The sequence below is a fragment of the Myotis daubentonii genome, chromosome 7, assembly GCF_963259705.1.
Source record: "Myotis daubentonii chromosome 7, mMyoDau2.1, whole genome shotgun sequence".
Taxonomy (NCBI): domain Eukaryota; kingdom Metazoa; phylum Chordata; class Mammalia; order Chiroptera; family Vespertilionidae; genus Myotis; species Myotis daubentonii.
The window spans coordinates 48,578,358-48,601,933 of NC_081846.1; the positions used below are offsets into that span (position 1 = coordinate 48,578,358).

The 23,576-nt window shown below is 40.7% G+C and overlaps 1 protein-coding gene across 2 annotated transcripts; it reads right to left on the reverse strand.

Annotated features, from left to right (window-relative positions):
- Positions 1 to 477: 477 nt before the first annotated feature.
- Positions 478 to 22,385, reverse strand: DHRS9 (dehydrogenase/reductase 9). Of its 2 annotated transcripts, none has more exons than XM_059704196.1 (5): positions 22,236 to 22,385; positions 10,465 to 10,840; positions 9,071 to 9,329; positions 5,414 to 5,577; positions 478 to 1,621 (listed from the first exon to the last, which is right to left on the reverse strand). In XM_059704196.1, the coding sequence occupies exons 2-5, from the start codon at positions 10,781 to 10,783 to the stop codon at positions 1,398 to 1,400; spliced, it is 966 nt and encodes a 321-aa protein (XP_059560179.1). In that variant the 5' UTR covers positions 10,784 to 10,840; positions 22,236 to 22,385; the 3' UTR covers positions 478 to 1,397. The 2 variants fall into 2 exon arrangements, with proteins under 2 accessions (XP_059560179.1, XP_059560180.1); XM_059704197.1 differs by lacking the exon at positions 22,236 to 22,385 and adding an exon at positions 16,069 to 16,177.
- Positions 22,386 to 23,576: the final 1,191 nt, after the last annotated feature.

The window sequence follows — 23,576 nt, forward strand, 5'->3', positions numbered from 1 at the left end:
AGAAGAACATAAGCAATGGCAAGATATAGGAACTCACACCTCAGCCTCCTGGTGCAGCGGCTTTCCGATGTTCCTATCACCTCCCTCTCTGGTCTTGTGCTTCTGTTGAGACTTATGCTTTTATACTCCAAACATCCACCTTTTCATTTAGTTTTAAAAGCTTTGAAAGCTGTTGGGTGAAAATATTTGGTTTTATTTTGAGGTGCTATCATATTTGGAAGCTTTCATTTAAGTAGAACTTTTCTTTCGTTAGATGAAACAGGGAGTTAACAATTGTAACTACTGGGAGAAATGAGCAAAGAAAGCAGGTCTAGGCAGAACAAAGGATATAATACTATTAGGTAGGCCCCCAAACAGTACTAGAATGGTTGAAATTCAGCAAAGGAGGTTCTTTCAGGTTCTAAAAGTCTTCCTGGAGCCCTGGAAGGTCAGAGAGCAGCAGGCCAGACATTTTTAAAGCAATAAAATGAAAGTAAATTTTTTTTAAAAATATATTTTATTGATTTTTTACAGAGAGGAAGGGAGAGAGATAGAGAGTTAGAAACATCGATGAGAGAGAAACATCGATCAGCTGCCTCCTGCACATCTCCCACTGGGGATGTGCCCGCAACCCAGGTACATGCCCCTGACCGGAATCGAACCTGGGACCCCTCAGTCCGCAAGCCGACACTCTATCCACTGAGCCAAACCGGTTTTGACGAAAGTAAAATTTTAAAGCAGTAAAAAGCCAAGGTCTGGGAATTCAAGGTGAGAAGAAAGAGCCCCGGCAAACAACATTAATGAACTTCAGTTCCAAGGACAAATCGAGTGAGGGTTGATTGGTGGTTAATGTAACCAGAAGAAATTAGAGATAAACAGATGAACTGTCTTTAGGGCCAGGGCCAAGCTGCCCTTTAACTTATACCAGTCACATAACACTTCATAACCCTTCTTCTCCTGCCCCATCAAAGCTCACAGAATGGAGTTCCAGTCCTTCAGAGTCTTATTCTCAGTAAGATAACAGAACACATCTAATTCACTTATGAAAGTAGTCTAGTTATCTCTGAACATTTTGATAAGGGACATATATTAAACATTCAGGAATGGGGGTGGGGAGTATGAGTTAAGCAGTGGTAGAGATCATTTTGGATGGGGAAACCTTTACATTTTTCTTACATCAGACCAAGCAGGCAAAGTCTAAATATTGGGCAGGTACCATTCCTGCCCTTCTTTTCAAGGAAGGCTTGAGAAGGGACTCTGGGATAGCACCAGGGTTGGTGGGATCTCTTCATTTATCAAAAGAAGCATGATCTAAATGAGTCCAGGTTGGATTAGGTAAGGAATAAAATTAAAAAGGAGATATGTCCTTGATATCAGCCAAATTCATAGCCCGCAGCAGACGTTTGTGGTTAGCTGAGTCACACTGCCTTGGGATTAGCCAGCTCTACTTTCTGTTTCAACAATAAAAAGTCTTGCAACACTGTTGGCATGTGAGACAGAGGTATCCAGAAAGTCTTGGCATCTTTTCCAGCAGCATAACGGGTCTTAGGGAAGAGACTTGTGAGAGCATGGTCCATGCACTCCACCACCAGGGAGAGGTCCACGTTCACAAAGGAAACAGTGCCCCTCAGCTTGTCCATACCTGTACAAAGAGAACAAGTGTGTTTACTCTTTGGCGAAAGGGGAAAAGGAGTCTGTAGAGGTGAGGGTACAAAGGGGAAGATGTGTTAGTGGGAATTTTGAATTTGCCATTATAATAGAGGCCCACTGTGATGGGTTTCTATCTATTTATCAGGAAATAACGCAGCAATACTTTCTCCAGCGGTTCTCAACCTGTGGGTCGAGACCCCTTTGGGGGTCGAACGACCCTTTCACAGGGGTCGCCTAAGACCATCGGAAAACACATATATAATTACATATTGTTTTTGTGATTAATCATTATGCTTTAATTATATTTAATTTGTAACAATGAAAATACATCCTGCATATCAGATATTTACATTATGATCCCTAACAGTAGCAAAATTACAGTTATGAAGTAGCAACGAAAATAATTTTATGGTTGGGGGGTCACCACAACATGAGGAACTGTATTAAAGGTTCGTAGCATTAGGAAGGTTGAGAACCGCTGCTCTAGACCGTTGGCTGTCAAAACTGAGTGGGTAGCAGAATTCTCTGGAGGGCTTGTTAAGGCCCAGATCCATGGGTCCCACCTGCAGCAGGTGTAAGGTGGGGCCCAAGAATTTGCATTTCTATCAAGTTTCCAGGTGATGCTGATGGCACTGGTCCAGAGACCAAACTCGGAGAGGCACTACTTTAAAGCAACAAGGGAAACAATGTCATAAAGTATATGAGGCTCCTGAGCCCACGGAGTTATGGGTTTGATTTTGGGTGTGTTTCGAGGGAGTCCCATGTTTACAGGAAATGTGGGAATGCATGTGCACTTAAGCATGTGTGTGCGTGCACTCATGTGTCATGTGCCTCTGTAATCCAGTGAATAAATAGAGAATCATCACTCCAAAGCCCTGACTCAGGAAGCTGAAGAGATCCACCTTCACAGGTAAGTGAAGTGTTTGAGTAATGAGCTAAGACACTTTTGAAGAGGCTGGTGTGTCATCAAGGGATTGGTAATGACTTGGAACATTCCTCCTGTGCTCTTTTTGTTGTTGTTGTTGTTGTTGTTGCTAATCCTCACCCAAGGATATTTTTCCATTGTTTTATAGAAAGAGTGGAAGGTATGGGGAGAGTAGAGAGGGGAACATCGATGTGAGAGAGACACATGGATTGGTTGCCTCCCACATGCAACCTGGGCCAGGGACCAAGCCTTCAACTGACTGGAATCAAACCCAGGACCCTTTAGTCTGTTGATGCTCTATCCATTGAGCCAAACCAGCTAGGGCCTCCTGTGCTCTTAAAACATACCTGAGGTCCTGGCTGGTTTGGCTTAGTGGATAGAACATTGGCCGAGGGACCGAAGGGTCCCAGGTTTAATTCTGGTCAAGGTCACATGATCAGGTTGCAGGTTCGGTCATCAGTGGGACCTGCAGGAGGCAGCCGATAGATGATTCTCTCTCATCATTGATGTACCTCTCTCCCTCTCTCTTTCTGAAATAATAAAAATATTTTAAAAGAAAAAAACATACCTGAGTTGTGTCTTCTCAAAAGAAAACTATTATTTTAAATCTTCCTTTCAACTTCAGGCCCCAGTAGCCACAAGTTGATCAAAGAGTCTAAATGAGGTTACCTAATAAGCCTTAGTGGCTATTTTAAACTCCTATTACTCCAGCTTGGGAAACAACGAAAGGTGAGCTTAAGTTTGTGGTCTACTTCGGAACAGTGAGTCTGGCTGATCTCCAAAACCTGACTTGGAAAACTCTAAAAAGAACAATCAGTGTAACATTGGGCTCAAAGCCACATGGTACTTCTGAGACAGGACATTTGAACCAGGGGCTAGTGCAAAAATAATTTTGAGATGGAAGTTGGTGATATACTCATAGGCATTTATAAAGTATCAATGTTAGTATCAAATGGAGAGAACACTTTTGAAAGAGCATTTTGTTTCTGAATCTACTTAGAACCTTCAGAGTTGGTGAGTGAGGAATAGTATTTAATGGCAGAGGTTTTAAATCTATAGTGACATGTCAGCACTGGGAGGTTTGTCAGACCAGAAGTTACAGTTGATATTTAGGGTGTCCCCCAATGATGTATATATTTATATTAACAGCTGATAATTCACTTAATTTTCACTCCTTTTCAGGTTTAACTGACTTGAAATAATGGGTGAAGCCAGACTAAACTTTGAACAAAGAAAATTTATCCTAAAGTGCTGCTAGACTTTTTTTTTTATGGGGATACATAAAAGATAAAGTTTATGGTACAAAGCTGTCAAAGAATCAAGGCAACAGTCGAAGAATCAAGGGCACATAAATACTGAACAAAATGATTCTTGATGTTTGCCATTCCATTGCTTCGAGTTATCAGTGATGGCTGGATCAGAATGGTCATTAGTTTGAAAACAGGCATTGACAAAAAAATTATTCATTTCTGCGGATTATTTTAAATTTTGAAAATGAACTGTATGTTAATAAACACTGACTTTATAATAATTAAAAGTGCATATTCATTTTTGGGGGGACACCCTGTATATGTGTATATGTTTGCATCTGTGTGTGCGTGTGTGCGTGTGTGCGTGTGTGTGTATGTGTAGTGGGTGGGGTGGTTGAGTGAGTCAGTCATTCTAAAAACCTCCCTAGGTGGATCTGCCTTGGTCTTTGCTCCACCTTGTGAACTACTGGCCTTGAACCTTACCACAGTTGGCTGTCTTACCAAGCCCATTGATGAAGAGGCTGGATTGCAGCTTGGAGGAATAGAGTGACACAAAGTTAGGTGGGGCAGGGCCAGGAAGTTTGAGGTGGAGGCACAATCCTGATACAGGAACTTCAACCAGCTCCTTAATGCCTGTTGACATTATAGTGTGGTGCAAAGTCAGGCTACCTGTGTTTAAATCTAGTACTTCCAACTTATATAACTCTGCAACTTTGGGCAACTTACTTCTCTGTTTCTATAAAATTAAGGTGGTATCTATTTCATACGGTTTATTTGGGCGTTTTATTTATTTACTTTTTATTTAAACATTTTAAATGAAAGTTCATGTAAAGTTCTTATAGTGGGGACAAGTACACATTATTATTTCTCCATCCCTGACTCAGTCTCTGGACTTAGTTACTTCTTCTATCTCCACTCCCCGTGCATTCCTGCTCCAGAAAGTTTTTACCCAAATAATTCCTTCCTGTACTTCGGGCTTTATTCAAACCTGACCTGTCCCATAAAGATTTCTCAGCCAGTATTTTCTTTTTCTTGGTCTGAATTCTTTGGGCAATTAGAGACCACACCATACAGCACCCTTCTGGACTATAGGGTTATGTCTAAGAAGTAAAGGATTGATTTTCTTTATGCTGTACAGTCTCATTGTTTTACAGTCTCTCTTGGTTACTTTTTGTTTTCAACTAGATTATAAGCTAGTTAAGGGTCAGAGTCTAAGTCTTTATATTTTGGGACCTCCATAAATCCTGGAACAATGTTAAGTGATTGATTGGTAGAGGAGTTTGGGTAGAGGTGAAGACCAGGAGAAGTTGTATTGCATTGGGTAGGGCATTTCACCTTCCCAAGCCTCTGTTTACTATTCCTATAGTGTTGTGTGTTTTTTTGAGGGGTAAATGATACACATAATTTATAAAGTGCTCAGTATAGAACTTGGCACTTAGTAAATGTTCAGAGGATCAAGAGATGACACTGGAATTATTAGGAACACCTGATCCATATTTAAGATCACTATTACTATGGAACCTCATTTTTTAAATATATGTTTGAGTCTCCTGCATACTGCCTATGACAATGAATCCCAGAGGACCCTGGGTCCATCCCCAAAACTCACATTTTTCAATGTAACCTTCTCCGTATTGGTGTTTGATATCTGGAGACAGGTCCTTCCAAATGGCAAATTTCTTCTCAGCAGCCTTTACTGGATCTGATAATCCTGTTTTGAATAATCCAGGTTCGATGCAACAGACATGCACACCAAAAGCTTTCATGTCCCGTCTGAGTAACAAACAAACAAGCCATTGATGATGTTCAGTGGAGGTTCATTTGGAAAATGCTCGTGACATTCTCTTGTGAAACTTTTCACGGGATCAGAGAATCAGGTGCATTGGACAGGAGCTTCTTGTTCTGCCCTCTCAGTTTGCGGATCTGAAGGTCAGGGTGGTGAAGTGAGGGCTGGTTTAGTGACAGAACAGGACAGGGACCTGGGTAGACCCACCCCCAGCCCAGTGTTCCCCCTGAGCCTACTCTCATCGAATTGACAAGCATTTGGGCTGAGGACAGGTTTCTTTTCAGTACATAGCATACTTTATGGTGAAATTGACCGATGACTGGTCTGGCTGGACAAGTTTACCTCCATTCTAGGAACGTGAGGAGACTGCAGCATGAACGAGGATATGCTGAGGGACACAATATGACTTGACTAACCTGTTCCCTAGGCCACTCAGCAAGCTCTTTCATCATTTCACTGCAGAAAACCCAAACCTATGCATTTACCAGGCAACAGGGTTTTGGCGAAATCATGGTCCCCGTTTCTTTAAATCCAGTTATGTGAATAATTATTTCCTATATTTAATTTATATTTCTATCAAGAGTATATAAGGAAGTAATTATTCATTTTACAGAAGACTCTACCAACCATAAGACTTACTAAGAACTTTACCAGTAACCTTAAATTATGATTTAATTGATCTTATATTTGGCTTTCTAGTAACACACCTATTGTTTAGTTTGAAGTATATTTTTAAAAAATGCAAATTAGCTTGATTTTGAAATAGTTTTAAGGGTACGTTGCTTGCATTGAAATGAAAAAGATTATTTTTTCAACCTGATTGTATTTTTCTCGTCTATCTTCTGATCTCCTGTGGGTTTGGAAAGTATCAGTGCTAAAGGGGCATATGGGAAGACTTTCCTCTCCATCTACTCATGAAAATAACATCCTCCAGGGACAAATGGCTTTAAGTCATCCAACTAACCTTACCAGGTGAGTAAAACCAGTATGAAACCAGTATGTTGCTGGGCAAATACAGCTTTAAAGAGCCCCAACCCTTTCCCAATAGGACAGCTGCCCCCAAATCCTCCTGGAGCTGCCACTGGACTGTGGCCTGCATGCACAACACCATTTCCAACTCTCGTTCCATGACTTAGAAACTTAGGAACACTCTCTACTGATTAATTTCAGGCATAGCCCAGCTGCGTTTGCAATCCCACAAACCCTTCCGTTGAAATATCTTTTTAAAATTAAGTATGTCTCTAAGTGTACTAACATTTTATTATGATACTGTTGCTGAGAGAGTGGAACCAAAGGGCAACCAAGCAGACTGATGGAGGTTCTCCATGACCTTGCTACTCAAAGTGTAATCTCTCAACCAGGGGCAGCAAGCACTTGGGTGCTTGTTATAACTGCAGAAACCCAGGACCCACCCCCAGACCCACTGAATCAGAACCTGCATTTGAAAAAGATCAAGGCAATTCATATGCACATTAACATTGAAGAAGCATTGTTCTGACATTGTCTTGTGTGTTTATTTCCTGAAAGAATCAAACCTGGCAACCTGACTCCAAATTGCAAAATGGAGTTGCTCTGTCTCTATTAATCTCTATAGAATACTCTAACCTTTTACTAGTAAGCTGCACCTAGATCCATGGTGTAGATCATAACTCTAACATGTACCTGCAACTAGTTAAATAAATAAATGGTTGAATTGAAGAAAAGACTGTATGTAATTTCATCTTTTCTCTTGCCTGTCACAGCACACTCTACTGGATACTTTCCATTTGCTCCACTGTGTCCTCCAACCTGTGTCTGCTCTCCACGCTGGGAGGCCTGCCTGCATTAACTATATTTTAGCTTCTGTTTGGTTCAGTCAATTGGGAGCAACAGAGGAAGAGCAGAGGAAGCAATGGGAAGAGGTTGGACAAGTTATTACTCCTGTGATGTTGACACTGGTTAATTTTATCCCTCAACTGAAGGTGACTGCCTCTATGTATGCAGGTTCTAGAAACTGCCCTTTCTTCTCCCTTCAGTCTTGTGGGTAGAGATGCCCCGGCTGTCATTAATTCCCTGGACATTACACTACCCTTTGGGATTTCACTACATGACTCCACGCTTGCCAATAGTCCTTTAAGTAAACTCTGCTCCATTTACCCAGTTTTAATGTCCTCCCTTTCCTACCAGAAACTTGATTGATACAACCTCTTGCAATTTAGGGGCTTTGAACTGAAAGTGACAGTTTCTGGTTCCAAGTAAGATAGACTACTTCCCCCGTCTCTCCCACTGAATGTAGCTACAAAACCTGGACAGAATGCATGGAGCAGCTATTTAAGAACTCTAAAATGCAGATGTTAGTAGGCAAGGGAGGGGAGAAGACCATGTTTTGAAGTGCCACTGAACCACTAGAAAAATACCATAACCAAAATGAAATATTTATCTGTTGGGCTCAATAGCAGGATAAAAGTGAAGGAAAGTCGGTGCACTTAAAGATAGATCATTAGACATATCTGAACAGCAGAGAGGAAAACAATGGAAAAAGTGAAAAGAACCTTAGGGATCTGTGGGACAACCCAAAAGTTCTACCGTTTGTGTTATAGAGACTCAGAAGGAGAAGAAAGATTGGATTACAAAAAAAGTTTGAAAAAATTAATAGCTGAAAACTCCCCAAATCTGGCAAAATACATAAACCTACAGATTTAAGAAGCCCTGTAAACCTCACACATGCTTGGGGGGCACTGAGTTGGGGCATTTATTTGTTAAACTGGTACTTTGTTTTGAGCTCAGGGGTTCACACATAACCAAATGATGTGATAAGCCAACCATGTCAAACTCGTGGCCTGCAACAAATATTTTTGGGGCCCAGCCAATATAGCGTATGTAAGAAACTTTTTAATAAAAATGTTGTAACTTAATTTTTACAATATCCTACATAATTATTAATAATGAACTACAACATTCACTAATGACTGACTTCTATAATCATGTTGCGTTCATTTCCCTTTATGCGCCTTACGCGCAGGCGCACCATTTCTCTCCACTAATACTAGCAGTGAATATTTTAGCAGCTGATTGCCACGTCATTAGTCTTGGTGTGAGCAACAGGAAATATTTCGCTTTTAGAGAACAAGAAAATTAGATTTATTTGCATTATGCTTATTAATTTGTGTAGTTATTCAGTGTCTGGTAAGTTAATGTTCAAGAAAAAAATATTAATTTTTACTAAAATGTTCTATTGTTTTATGTTAACGATTACTCATTTATTTCAGCCCTTTGTATTCAGCATGTCTCTATTGAAAAAAACCTGTGGTGTGTTTTGTTTTTTTTGCAACGCACATAAACTTAAACCTTGTTTACCTGGCCGGGGTTAGCCTTTGAGTTTGACATGCTTGTGATAAGCTATATATTGGGAATAATTTAAAGCACTAAATAGAATGTCTGGTACATAATAAACATTCAATAAATGTTAGCTGCTATTATTTCTTAATATATTTGCTTTACCTTAAGCTGTCATTGAAGGCTTCTACTGCGTATTTGGATGGTGTATAGCCTCCTCCACCAAATGCGAGACGGCCCCCAATGCTGGAGACATTGATAACCCTCCCTCGAGCTTTTTTGACCAAGGGAAGCATATTTAAGGTCACGTCGATGAGTCCGAACAGATTCACTTCTATGGGTTCTCTGTAGTCCTTCACCGTCAGCCAGTCGGTTGGAGCCAGCACGCCGAGAACACCAGCATTATTGACGAGCCCCCAGAGACCTAGAACAGAGGAAGGAAAGGAGACGTGGTAGAAGCATCCTTAATGGAAATATAACCTCTGCTTTTCACAATGGTGCCATTTCCTCCTCTAGTCATACTCTTGCTTTGAAATGCTCTACAGTTTTGGGAAGTGACAGCAGGAAGTGTGGGAGGCTGAATTGAAATAGTTGAACTTCTGTTACTGGAAGCCAGTATCACAGTTATTCTATTTTTTGGTTCTGAATGTCAAATGCTGCTACTCAGTGAGACCTTTTTGTTTTTTAATCTCAGATATAGATAAATTGGTCTATTTTTCTACCTTTCTAGATGGCAAGGCCAGAGCATATTGATAAACTATTTATATGGATGAAGAGCTGCATCCATCTATTTCACCTTAATTTTTGGCAAAAAATTCCATCATTCACTTGGCTTATTTATATTGGGAAACATTTAATATGTGCAAAGGTGTTTGGAATTCAAGCTTTAAAAATTATGTGGAGTCTAACAAACCATTGTTTTTGAGGAATAGACTCTTAACTATATGATGAAGATGTGCTAGAGAAAAACATTTGTGGTTTTTTTTTTTCCATTTGTGGGCCTATTAAATATCTTCATCCATGAGAATATTTCAAACTTCATTCAAGCCAGTAAAAGTCCTCGAGTTCAGAATGCTGCCACCTTAGCAGAATGAGGCCCAATGGCTCACTACTCTACCATGACTATGAAAGACACCTTTACTGAAATTCTGAGACCATTTTCTACATTGGCCATTTTGCAGTGAGAAGCAGATTTCAGGTATCCAGATGACAGTTTGGGAATTGTTCCCATATTCTCCTGTAGATTTTAACCCCAAGTTCCTTTGCTGTGTATGTGGCTAGAGTAGCACTTCACTGGAGAAGACCAGGAAAAGTTAAACGCCCACCTCAGTTCTACCTTCACCAGTGGGACTTAAGACTGAGGATAGCTTGAGCTGTGTTTCTCCTGTACGCCCAGGGACTATTCAGGGGCTATCCTAAGATTTCTCCAATCTTCTCCAGTGTATAGTGGGCATTTATGAGACATTTTCTTGAAAGGCCACTTAATATCCAAACACATTTTACTGGCTGTAGTTACTTCGCAACACCCCTTCCATTCTTCCCAGCCCCACGTCATTCACCTTTTTCCCCAACGTGGTCTTTCACCCACTGGGCAGTCCTCTTCACATTCTCTGGGTCAGTCACGTCCAGAAGCACAGTGTGAAGCCTCTCAGAGGTTTCCGCCTTTAACGCTGTTGATCCCGCGTCAGTCAGACAGGCAGCAATCACGCGAAATCCTTTTTTATCAAAAGTCCTGGCTGCCAAGTTTCCAAAGCCCGAGTCACAGCCAGTAATGAAAATGTACTTATCAGCGATGTCTGCAATCTTTGGTTGTCTTTTACCAGCATAGTTCCATAGAAAACCACAAAGGACTAGGAGGGCTAACACCCATAAGAGCATTGTTTTCCTGTATCCACAAGATTACTTCTTTCTTGAACAATAAAATAAGATGTTGTCCTGAGTGTACAGAATTAGAAAGAAAATTCAAATTAGGACCATCAAAGCATCAGACCCAGGATTGATGAACTTGAGGTATTTTAAGACATTTGAGTGGATACATAGTTTTTAAAACAACTCCTTTGCTTAGGAAGATGGCCATTTAAGTGCTAAACCACTTCTCTAAAGTTACACAAAAATTAACCAAGTAATAGTAAAAAAAAAGTAAGCGGGAGAAAGAGAAAGAGAGAGAGAGAGAACTCTGAGACCCTTACAACTCAGTGGCAGACAGTGTTGAAGTGCAAGGCCCAGTGAGTTCATTGAGAGAAGGTGAGATGAATAGGAAGAGATTGAAAGACAGATGATGGCCAAGGGCACAGAATCCTAAACCACAATCAGTAATCCTCAGATTCTGACATCTCTGGATTCCAGCTTCCAATGAGAAAAAAAATCACATGTACAGAGGACAAAGTAGAGCCAATTCATACTTTAAAATTGTGAGGCTTTGACCATAGATGCAGGAGATTGACCTGGAAAACTAATTTTGTCAGGACTGGAGACAACCTCGGGCCTAAAATCAAACAGGCAGAGAGAACCCTGGGCATAAATCACTTTAATTTTTTTTTTTTAAAGAAAATTTTATTATTTCATGAACACTTACTGCAGCAATTTAGAATTCTCACAATTATTTTTAGATTAAGAACAAATGTTAAAGAAACAGTACTATAGGAATTTTATAGTCTTGACCATTTAAATGTATATGCCACCTTGAAAGGTCCACTAAATATTGTACAGGGTTTGGCTACCTATAATAATAAAAGCGTAATATGCTAATTAGACCAAACAGCCTAACGACCTTCCGGGCGACCTTCAGGATGAAGCTGGGGCTGTGAGGGCCAAGACCCTTGCACGAGTTTCATGCGTTGTGCCTCTAGTAAAATAATAGTTGTGGATGAAGGAGGCATTATCTCATTGAAAACAAGTATAATATTAATTTGGAAGTGTAATATCAAAACTATCACAGGAAAAGATTTCAGACTATCTTAGAATATAAAATTCCATATATCATACAGTGTTATTCACAAAGACAGCCAACCCTATTACTTTTACTGTGGGTAATGATGTCTGGGGAAGAGCAAGCCATCTGGTAGGAGGAAATGAATAAGAGCTGTAGGGCTTTGCCTACTTGCCTCAGGTCTGTGCATCAAGGCAGCCCAGGCCTCCTACCTCACAGCTATAAGGCAGCCCACAGGAAGCTTATCAGGTCCCCCCGCACAGAGGAGCAGCCATGGCCTGTATTGGCTCTCTCTGCTTATGGAAGGAAGAGAGGCCACAGAGAATATCCCATGTGAGAAAGACCTTATTCCTTCCCCCATGGAGCCTCAGAGTTCCCTCACTTTGCCGTAGGTCCACACACACCTTTACCCTTGACCCGGAAACACCCTTAGAATCAAGAGAGGCCTTAAGTACCTCATTGAGGACAATGGATAGATAGGCCCTGAGTTCAAGTTTAGGCTTTATGGATGCTTCTGGAATCATGGCTGCTCATAGACACTGTGTTCAAAAAGTACTGGCAAGGCCAAGAAATTTTATAAATTTCGTTTGGGCTTTTTAATATATATAATGATTTTCTGGCTTTTCCTTTGAATCATTTTTTAAAATTGCTCTTTTTTTTCAGCTTGTAAAAGTGACTTGTGCTCATGGTAAAAAATATTTAGCAAATGCAGAAAAAAAGAGAAAGTAATGATTATCACATTTGACTCTTAATATTTTATGGGTTTTTTTCTAGTTTTTTTCCTTTGCATATAAATATTCCCCACATAATAAGGATTTTAAACACACACAGAGAGATAAAATTAAACATACACACACTCATGTGCACACATACAGACAATTTTATTTCTACTGCTTTATAAGGAACAGGTCATTTCAGATGAAAAATGACTCAATGTAATGTAACTTCTTCACTTCTCAAGGAAATTTTAGGTTCTGCTTTCATTTCCGCCCCCTAACAAAAGACCTATAGCTAAAGAAAGAAAGAGTAAAAAAAACCTGTCAATTGATAAAAATTATTCAGAGGTAAATATTAAAATATGGTAGGTTTGGTCCTAGCTGGTTTGGCTCAGTGGATAGAGCATCGGCCTGTGGATTGAAGGGTCCCAGGTTTGATTCCAGTCAAGGGCATGTACCTTGGTTGTAGTGTGTATGGGAGCTAACCAGCCAATGTGTCTCTCTCACATGGATATTTCTCTTTGTCTCTCCCCTTCCCCTTCACTCTCTCTAAAAATTAAATGGAAAAATCTCCTCGGGTGAGGATTAACCTACAAAAAAAGGTAGGTTTGGGCAAACTAGTTGATTCTTGTGGTATGGCTGTGATTATTTCTAAAGCAGTCAAGTTTTTAGACTATACTGACTTAATAATTTGGTGTAGTTTCTCCAAATCTTCCCTGTGTAGGAGTTACTGATTTGTTGCAAATCACTGTCCACGTAGCAGGATTTCCCCTTCTCGAATATATAAATACATTAAAATGTATAATTTGGGGGTGGGGGGTGTAACTAATTTTTATAAAATTACCTATGTAGACATTTTAAGGAAATTTTATATTTATAAATTCAACTAGAATAGTGTTTTGCTTAAGTTTGGCCTTGGTAAATAATTATCAAATAACTAAATACAGTATTGAATGCATTGCCTGAATGGAATCTGTAGGCTTCATTGCAATTCAAATCCCATGGAAATTATTTGAAAAAGGCAAATGCTCACACAGGTTAATGTGTCCTGAAGCAGAGAGTGAGACTTTCTGTGTTGTCCTGTTTTGCCAGAGAAAAGCATAAGGGGAGTCACAATAAAACAATGGCTCGCCTTTCTGAAGCCTTCTCCACTGCACGTTTACTTTTAACTCATTTGATCCTCTCAACAACATTGTGAGTTAGACAGGGCACATTATTTGCCTCATTTTACAGAAGAACTAATATTCCAACTAATAAATGTAAAAGGAATGATGGAATTAGAAAACCACCAATTTTTTCAGGCAAGAATGTTCAATGGATGCTAAAACTAGTGGGTGAAATTCTGATGAGAAAAAAAAAATAATTATAGAATTTCAAAGAATCTCCCCATAAGATGCATACTAACTTAAAAAAAAGAGCAATAGTAATTTCACAGTGGAGAAATCCAACAGACCACCACCTGAATCAACTTACATGTAAAAGTGCAGTGTAGAAGGTTTCACAAAGGTAAGCCATTGTTTTACTGTTACTCCCCTTATGCTTGCCCCTGGCAAAACATGACAACACAGAGTCTCCACTCCCGTCTCTAGGAGACATTAAACCCCATGAGAATTTGCCTTTTTCAAATAATTTCCATGGAATTTGAATTGCAATGAAGCCTACAGATTCCATTCAGGGAATACAGTCAATATTGATTTATTCAAAGATTATTTATCCAGGCCACACTTAAGCAAAACATACACTAGTTGAATTTATAAATATAAAATTTCCTTAAAATCTCTACATATGAAATAAAAATTAATACCACTGGTTATGGGACAAACCAAGGTCATGTGCCTCCTGGTATGGAACACTCTTCAGAACCCTCAAAGTCAGGAAGGCAAAGAAAGATAGGAATACAGCTGTGTCAGTCTGAGTGTGATCATAAAATGAGAGTCACTATAAGAATGATAGAAACAAGGAGTGTAATATGGGAATCAGGGATTACATGGTTATAGTGGTTGTGGGGGAGTGAGGGCCTGGAAGGATGAAGCTCAGAGATCAGGAACAGTTACTAGTGATGTCAGCCTGAAGCCCTGGACCAGTGGTCGGCAAACTGTGGCCCCTTGAGTGTGGCTCTTCCACAAAATACCACGTGCGGGCCCGCACGTACAGTGCGATTGAAACTTCGTGGCCACACTCAAGGGGCCAAAGAGCCGCATGTGGCTCGCGAGCCGCAGTTTGCCGGCCACTGCCCTGGAGCATGGAGATGCTGCAGCTTGTAGCGAAGTTGAGAAACGGCTACCACCGTGACCATGATGCAAGAGCTCATGAAGCGGCCTGCAAAGCCTCCGTGTCTCATCACGGCGACTTCTCAGGAGCATGGTTTCCACTTCACTCCTTTATTCTGATCTCAAATAATGAACTTTGTATTTATTTTTTTTTTTTGTTTGTTAAAAGAAAGACTTAGAACTGTACCAGGTGCTACACTGGGAAGGATGCAGAGCACACCTATGCATAACCAGAAGCTAATCATGCACAGACAAATCTTTCAGTTCTACTTAATACATGGTCTGTACTCTTCAAAAACATCAAAGTCATGAAGGAAAAGGAAGACTGAGGACTGTTCCAGGTAAATGAAGACTAAAGAGATGTGACAACCCAATGCAACACGTGATCCTGGACCAGAAAATCTTTTTTCTTTCACCTAAAAGAACATTTCACTGGGTCAACTAGTGAAATTTGAGTGAGATCTGTAGGTCTGATAAATAATATTGCCTTAATATTAGTTTTCCAATTTTGAAGATTTACTATGATTATTTTGAAAGTGTCCTGCTTTTTAGGAAATACACACTGAAATATTTGAAGATTAAATAGCACTGTGTCTTCAACTTACACTCAACTAATTTAGAAAATAATAAGAATATGTACACAAATAAACATATAAAAACACATATATATGTACATAAAGAAAGAATGAGAATAAAACTGTGATTAAATGCTAATATTTAGAAAATCTAGGTAGAACTTTTCCATAAGTTCTAAATTATTTCAAAATAAAAGGTGGAAAATTTGGCAAGGGAAAATAAAACATTTTTCTAAGAAAAGACTTCATTGGATTGCTTTGTGTCTCATGCATGAAATAGGTAAGAACTCCAGGACTTCAGTATCTAGTGACTTTGTGCACCAAGTTTTCTGCCTTCTACTTTCTGGTAAGTTCACCTCCACACTTTCTGGAGAAAAACAAAAACTCAAGCCAAAGCAGTCATCCTATCCCCTCCCCCCTCCTCCCCTCCCCTTCCCCCCTCCCCTCCCCTCCCCTCTCTCCCACTCCCCTTCCCTTTCCCTTTCTCTTCTCTTCTCTTCTCTTCTCTTCTCTTCTCTTCTCTTCTCTTCTCTTGTCTTCTCTTCCCTTCTCTTCTCTTCTCTTCCCTTCCTTTCCATCTCCCTCTCAGCCTACTCCTTACCTAGCCAAACCCATTTTTATCTAGTAACAAGAAAACAGAGAGGAGCATTTTAGTTGTTAAAGATGGGCTCACATTAAATTGTGTTGTCAGGTCCTGGTCAGTTAGCTCAGTTGGTTATAATGTTGTTCCAATGTTCCAAGGTTGCAGGTTTAATTCCCAGTTAGGGTACATACGAAAAGAAACCAATCCTATCTAATAAAAGAGTAATATGCAAATTAACCATCACTCTGACACAAAGATGGCAGTGCCCATAGCCACAAGATGGCAGCGCACAATCCTCTCAGCCCCACTGGAGTTCTCCAGTCCTGGGGAGCAGCCGCTGAGAGCAGGGCCTGCTTAGCCGTCACCAGCAGCGACCCGGGAGCGACCAAGCGGGCCCCTCAGACAGCAGAGAACCACGGGGAGTGGGCCTAAGCCGTCAGTAGGACATCACCTGAGGGCTCCCAGATTGGAGAGGGTGCCGATCAGGCTGAGGGACCACCATTCCGCCCCCCTTGTGCACAAATTTCGTGCACTGGACCTCTAGTGAATACATGAATGAGTGGAAAAACAAGTTGATCTCTCTCTCTCTCTCTCTCTCTCTCTCTTTCAATCAATCAATAACAAAAGGGGAAAAAAATTGTGTTGTCTTTATGAGGTTCACCTCTGGGCTCAGGGTCATTTCATATGCTAGTGTCCCAGCCTGCAGCCTGCATCCTGCATCCAAGGGACTGCCAACCTGACCTAGAATTTTGCAAAGCCTATCCTTAACTCAAATATTATTGTTAAAAAAATACTGGTTCTTCCTCAGTCCCTAAGGTTCACATTCCTCTAGATCAGTGGTCAGCAAACTCATTAGTCAACAGAGCCAAATATCAACAGTACAACAATTGAAATTTCTTTTGAGAGCCAAATTTTTTAAGCTTAAACTATATAGGTAGGTACATTGTTATTAACTTAATTAGGGTACTCCTAAGGCTTAGGAAGAGCCACACTCAAGGGGCCAAAGAGCCGCATGTGGCTCGCGAGCCGCAGTTTGCCGACCACGGCTCTAGGTCATTGGACCAAGTCAGCTAAAAACCAACGTTGACCTCTAATAGTATTTTAGCCACGATGCCACCGCTGAGCAGCAGCCCTCGGTCAGAGTCATTGGGAACATGACCTTTACACAGAAGCCGATTGACGGCCCATTGGTTCATTGACCACCGAGAAGTAAATGAGTAACAGTGACTAACAGGGCTGCCTCAACCATACCCTGCCCCTGTGGTCACCTCCACATGGCTCCCTAATCCCAGCAATTCAGAGACTCAGGACACTGACCTTAGTTGCTTGGGTTGCTTGCTTATTTTTCTATCTTCCAATTTATCTCACAGAAAACTGCTTAGTAAAGTACAAATCTCTTGGTTCAAGGGAATAAGCACCTCGGTCTATAACCTAGTTCTCTTAGCACCCCGTGGCTGTGAGCCTAGGCACTGGGCAAGTTTGGGAACAAAGAGAAAGCAGATCTGCAGCCCCAGGCCGCAGTGCCTGAGGACAGGTGCAGCACTAAATGTGCCTCCTCCGATGAACTGGCCATGGAGATTTTTCTTAAGCCACAATGAGCACTAGCCACTTCACTAGTAAAATCTGGCAACAAGGACTGACACCACGCATGCACATGAGCACACACACGTATAGACACACCCGCACACACTAGAGCAGGTGAGGAGCCCAGGCCTCAGAATCTGGCTAGCAGAAGTCCAGTCCCAGTTGCTCTATCATCAGAAGGTCTTTGGGAAAATTATCATTTCTTAGACTCTACTTTCCTATCTGTAAAATAGAGATAATAGCGACCTTGGAGCGTGCCTGGCAAACTAAGATGACTAAACGCCTGCTACGCAGGAAGACCTTTATGGTGATGTCAGGATCAGTGGCTCTCACTGTGTGAAGGGTCTGCTCTATGTACTGCTCATATCTAGGCACAGGTTTCTCAACCTCAGCAGGTTGGATATTTTGGCCTGGAAATTACGTGTCCTGTATATTGCAGGATGTTTAGCAGCACCTTCAGCCTCTACCCATTCGATGCCAGTAGCCCCCTCTCCCTAGTTGTGACAACCAAAAATATCTCCAGACATTGCCATGTGCCCTGGGGGTCAAAATCACCCCAAGTTGAGAACCACTGGTCTAGAGCTTCCTCACCTTTGGGGCCCAGAGCTTCACAGCATCCAGAACTGCTTTTCTGGAAACTCAGTCATTAATTCCTTGGTAATGCCGTATTGATGAGAGATTACTTTTTAATGGCCTTAACAGAAAAGTTTTGTTACTTATAAATGGTACTCATATCCTGCTGCTGTAAGTATTAATTTCTAGGATTAAAATAAAAGCCTTTTTGCCATCAGGAGGACAGGAAGCAGTGAACAAAACTGAATTAGCACCAGACACTATTTTTGAATTTAGAAATTACTAAATTAGTACTCGCTGCATTTGTGAGGCCTACATTCTGGCTGAAGCTTTTGAGTTTGGGTCACTATAGACTCCTCTGGGGGTGCCCTGCAGATGGGTGGCCTGTTGACTCTACAGAGTTCAGAATATGCTCCTAGACAGACCAACCCATGTAAAGAGGTGACCGCATCAGATAGGAATGGCTATAATTTATTGAAAGCTTACCGTGTTCCAGGCCCTCTGCTAAGATCTGTAAATATTTATCTCATGTAAACCTTATAATAAAATGATCTCCGTTTTACAGACAAGGAAACAAATTCAGAAAAGCAGGTTAATTGGCTTAAGATACAGTTGTAGTCTGTTTCTGGAACTGATTTCTAGGCCATTCTACTCCACCATCACGCTTTCATCCTCTGCTCCGCTGCCCCCTGGATCCCCAGCTCTGGAAGTCTGGCTGTGTGTACACCCTTCTACATGGCCAGTGTCTTTTGTGATACTTGGCATTAACTAAATACATGCTGTGGAAGGAAAGAGAGGATAAAAAGAAAGAAGTTTCCACTCTAACTCCAGAATTGGATTGGTGATAACCGGATTAATCTTTGAGCCCTCTCAGTTATCAGGGAATAAATAATAATAATAATAATAATAATAATAATAATATTCACACTTCCAATTAGATAACTTCAGAAATTTTTGAAAAGTGTTCAAGTAATATTTATATCATTTAATTGTCAAACTAGCTCTGTGAGCCAAGTAGGATAGGTATCATAGGTAAGTTTATTTGCCAGAGAATGGCTAGAACTAAAACTTCCATCTCTGAACTAAACTGTAAAATGAGAAGGAAGAACTACAAAGAGATGGACACATCATCAGCCAACAGGAAGAATGAAGATACTTCATCAAAATTCTCTACCATGTCACAAAGGTGCCAAAGGAACAGAGAAAGGAGAAGTAATTTTCTCTTTCATTTGCCATGCAAAGTGCTTAAAGAGTAGCCAGCGGACTGCAGCTATGGGAAAATGTTGCAACTTGATTGCTGTCCATGCTCACTTCTGCTTCTTCTAACTTTCTCTTTCTGGCTTTCTTTTCCTAGTAGAAAATCTAAAATAAGATCCTTTGATTTCACTTCCTTTATTCATCGTCCTCTGCCCTTTAACAATAAATCACACACACACAAATGGAAAATAATGTCTCGATGGCATTATGAAGTATACTTTTTATATGAAACATTGAGTTCTTTCTACATCACTTGATTTTATTTCCACATAGGTCCACAGAGGGCTTTGTTTGAGAAAGCAGTACTAAAACTGTCAACACTGATAGGAATCTGTACCATCTTTATTTACCTTTAATTTATTGTAACCGTGGCCTAACTTGAATCAACAATTAAGTTATTTATCTACATTCAATAGAGAGCATTTAACAATTGCTTTCTAAAATACTCTATTTTTGAGGTTTTCTTGCACAGGCTTTCTTAATACTGACAGTGGTCTAGACATGTCAGTCTCTTGAACATTTAAATATTGTAAATCTGGGTAACTTACCTTGGAATTCATTTTTGTTTTTCCTTTTTCAATGAAGTAAGAAATTCTGTGTTTTTTAAAACCCAAGTAACCTTTCACAGATTTCTGATGTATTTGGGCCAAACACACACACACACACATTTGGGCCAAATGACACAAGCTAAATGACTAATGAATTATGTTTCTATGGGGAAAAAATGTTTAAGTTAGGCACCAGAAAGCTCAATAAAAATTTAAGATGAAGCCCTGGCCAGTTTGGCTCTGTGGATAGAGCGTCGACCTGTGGACTGGAAGGTCCCAGGTTTGATTCCAGTCAAGGGCATACCCCTTGGTTGTGGGCTCAATCCCCAGTAGGGGGCGTGCAGGAGGCAGCTGATCAATGGTTCTTTCTCATCATTGATGTTTCTATCTCTCATTCCCCTCCCTTCCTCTCTGAAATCAATAAAAATAAAAATAAACATTTTTTTAAAAATTTGAGATGGAGCCAAGGGGTTCTACATGGAATATGTTTACATTAAGCAACAAATGCTCTCTTGAGGATCTGATTAAAATGACAGTAATAGTGATTATGATGCTACTTATATGGAGTTGATCCCTCACTCAATGGGATGAAGAAGCTCCTGCACCCAGTACATTTCCCTTGCATCCTGCTTCCTGCAGCAGAGAGAGGCTTGTGGTACTCTGCGTGCCTTTTGTGTAGGGGTGGGGGCGGGGGATGACGGTGGGGGGCCAGCGAGGCGTGGAGAAGTAGTTCTTCCTCTGCAGACTCATTCAGTCTCTGCACAGAGGCGTGCCAGCCGCTCTCAGTGTAGAAGACCTGCTGGATGTATGCTTGGCATTTTTAGTTCTAAGGATAAAAGTATCTCTGATTTCCTCCTGCCTCCTCTCAAAACTCTTAACTTATATTCACCATAACACCCATAAATATTAATTAATTATTCCCAGTCCCTCCTGGGCTTATTATTTTGTCAGTATGCCCCCTGACAGTACTGGCAGGTTAAGAATTATTGTCAAAGCCACAGATCCTTTTTTTAAAATTGCTAACTGGAAGAGATTATATATTGTATCTTATTATACATGATAGTTACAAGGCTTCAAAGAAAGCTTAGAATCTAGGGAGAATGCTATAGAGAGATGCAGAAAGTGTGTTCAAATATTCAATATATTTCTTTCAATCATAGTTATCTTTCAGCAGAAGAAAAGATCTGAGTTTTTAAAGATGGTATCTTAAGAAAATGGAATTTGTTGTGAGAGTTTTAAGACCAATTTCCATTTTCCCCATTTGAAATGTATGTAATAATAATTTTTTCTTACATTTAAACATTGAGGTTTGTTCTAAAAATTGGGCACAGTTTTCAAATCTCAAAAATACAATGCAAAGATGATATAACATTTCAATTTCATTTTATGCAGCAATTAGCCAAGGATATTTTTAGAGCACCTAATATATGCCAAAGGATACTAAGATAAGCATAGTCCTTATCTTTGAGCAAATAGTATAGCAGGACATTTCAGAGCCATTTGTACAGCCCCAAACTGAGTTTTAATTTCAATGTGTTTTATTTAAACTCTTTCTGCAACTGCTAAAATCAGCCCATGGAGAGAAAGCATCACAGCACCGCTTGAATCATACAGCCTTAAACAAGTGCTGCCAGGATTAAATAGCAACAAAACCACTAACCCAACTTTCTCCTTTAAAAGAAGTCGAAGTGAAAACATCCACCACTGCATCCTATAAAAATGGAGAGTAAAACCTGAAGCAGGTTTACTGCTGTCAGCCCGGGACCCAGGAGCCCTGTGTGCACAGGGAGGAATCTCCCTGTCCGCGCACCCAGCAGGCATTCGCACCAGTTTGGTGTGTGTGCACATTCGTCTACAACTCCACACGGACGTCTGACAGCACTGGTGAAGCAGATAGATACACATCAGCCCTGCAGCTGGGAGCAAATGTGTTGTTCCAGTAAGAAACTCAGCTAAGATTTCCTATTGTTTTGGAGCCCCTCCTCACTGCAGTTTCACAGACGGTACTGAATAGTCCCTGAGAAAATAACTAGACATCAGTTTAATTGTAACTGTAGGGAGCTAAAGAACATTCAAAGAGAGACTGCGGAGCTCAAGGCTAGGTCCCAGGTGACACTCAGATCACTTCTATTGTGAGGTGGACCCAGTACTGCCTCACAACATTTTAATTTTTTTCTGTTTAAAGCAACAGTCACCACAACATGAAAGACAAAGGCTAAACCACAACATCAAAGACAGTTTGAAGATTGACATGAGCAGTGAAGGAATAAATAACAAAGCTGAGCCATGTGTTACCTTTTTAAAGACGACCTGGGAGTGGAAGCTGCTGTGGACTTGCTGGGCTGATTGCGATCTGTCGTCTGTGCTGGGGAAGGAAGGGTTGTGTCACTCTGGCCAGGCTGATCTCTGGAAGTGGAGGTGCTCTGAGTACCTACATGTGTAAGGAAGTGTCAGGCTCCCTCCTCACTCTGTGAGTCACCCGTGTTGTGACACTTGATGATGACTAAGCCTTCTATGGATGAAGTAAAGCCATGAAGCTGTGGGTCATGTGTTTCCAAAAGACAGTATTTTTAGCAAATTAAATTTAGCAATTTTAGATGGGACTTAAAAATGACCAATAACTTTCCTTTAACTGTGAGGACAATTTTTTGGCCAAATTAGGGAGCTGAAATACTATATCATTGAAGCATTTTGTAAAATGCCTGGCACCAGGCTTGAGTTGTGATTATTGTTCATGATCTCTAGGTTGTTTGTTGTCTTCCTTCCTTCCTTCCTTCCTTCCTTCCTTCCTTCCTTCCTTCCTTCCTTCCTTCCTTCCTTTCCCTTTCTTTCTTTCTCTCTCTCTCTCTCTCTCTCTCTCTCTCTCTTTCTTTCTTTCTTTCTTTCTTTCTTCCTTCCTTTCCCTTTCTTTCTTTCTCTCTTTCTCTCTTTCTCTCGCTCTCTCTCTCTCTCTCTCTTCCTTCCTTCCTTCCTTCCTTTCCCTTTCTTTCTCTCTTTCTCTCTTTCTCTCTCTCTCTCTTTCTTTCTTTCTTTCTTTCTTTCTTTCTTTCTTTCTTTCTTTCTTTCTTTCTTTCTTTCTTTCTTTCTTTCTTTCTTTCTTTCTTTCTTTCTTTCTTTCTTTCTTTCTTTCTTTCTTTCTTTCTTTCTTTCTTTCTTTCTTTCTTTCTTTCTTTCTTTCTTTCTTTCTTTCTTTCTTTCTTTCTTCCTTCCTTCCTTCCTTCCTGTTACTGTGCCTTTACTGATTTAGTACTCTTTCAGTCCTAGGAGAGTTGGTAGGGGAAATGAGTCTCTGATTATTTATTTATTTACTAGAGGCCTGGTGTATGAATTCATGCACTGGTGGGGTCCCTGGGCCTGGCCGGCAATCGGGGCCAATTGGGGCCATCTTGCCCAGTCCAGATTGGGACCCACCGACTGGGGGGGGGGGACCACGGGAGGTTGGCTGTTGGAGCGCACTGGCCACCAGGGGGCAGCTCCTGTGTTGAGCGTTTGCCCCCTGGTGGTCAGTGCATGTCACAGCGACCAGTCGTTCTGCTGTTAGGCTTTTATTATATGGGCTTTATTACCACTTTTATTAAAACTATTGGTGAGCAAGGAGACCAAAACAATTTAATGAAACAAGGCTTTGGATTTATT

Coding starts and splice junctions, on each gene's coding strand:
- DHRS9 (XM_059704196.1), bottom strand. CDS start 10,783: ATGCTCTTATGGGTGTTAGCCCTCCTAGTCCTTTGTGGTTTTCTATGG. Junction 5,578..9,070: donor GCCTTCAATGACAGCTTAAG/GTAAAGCAAATA, acceptor TTTGTTACTCAG/ACGGGACATGAAAGCTTTTG. Junction 1,622..5,413: donor AGAAGGTTACATTGAAAAAT/GTGAGTTTTGGG, acceptor CTCTTTGTACAG/GTATGGACAAGCTGAGGGGC.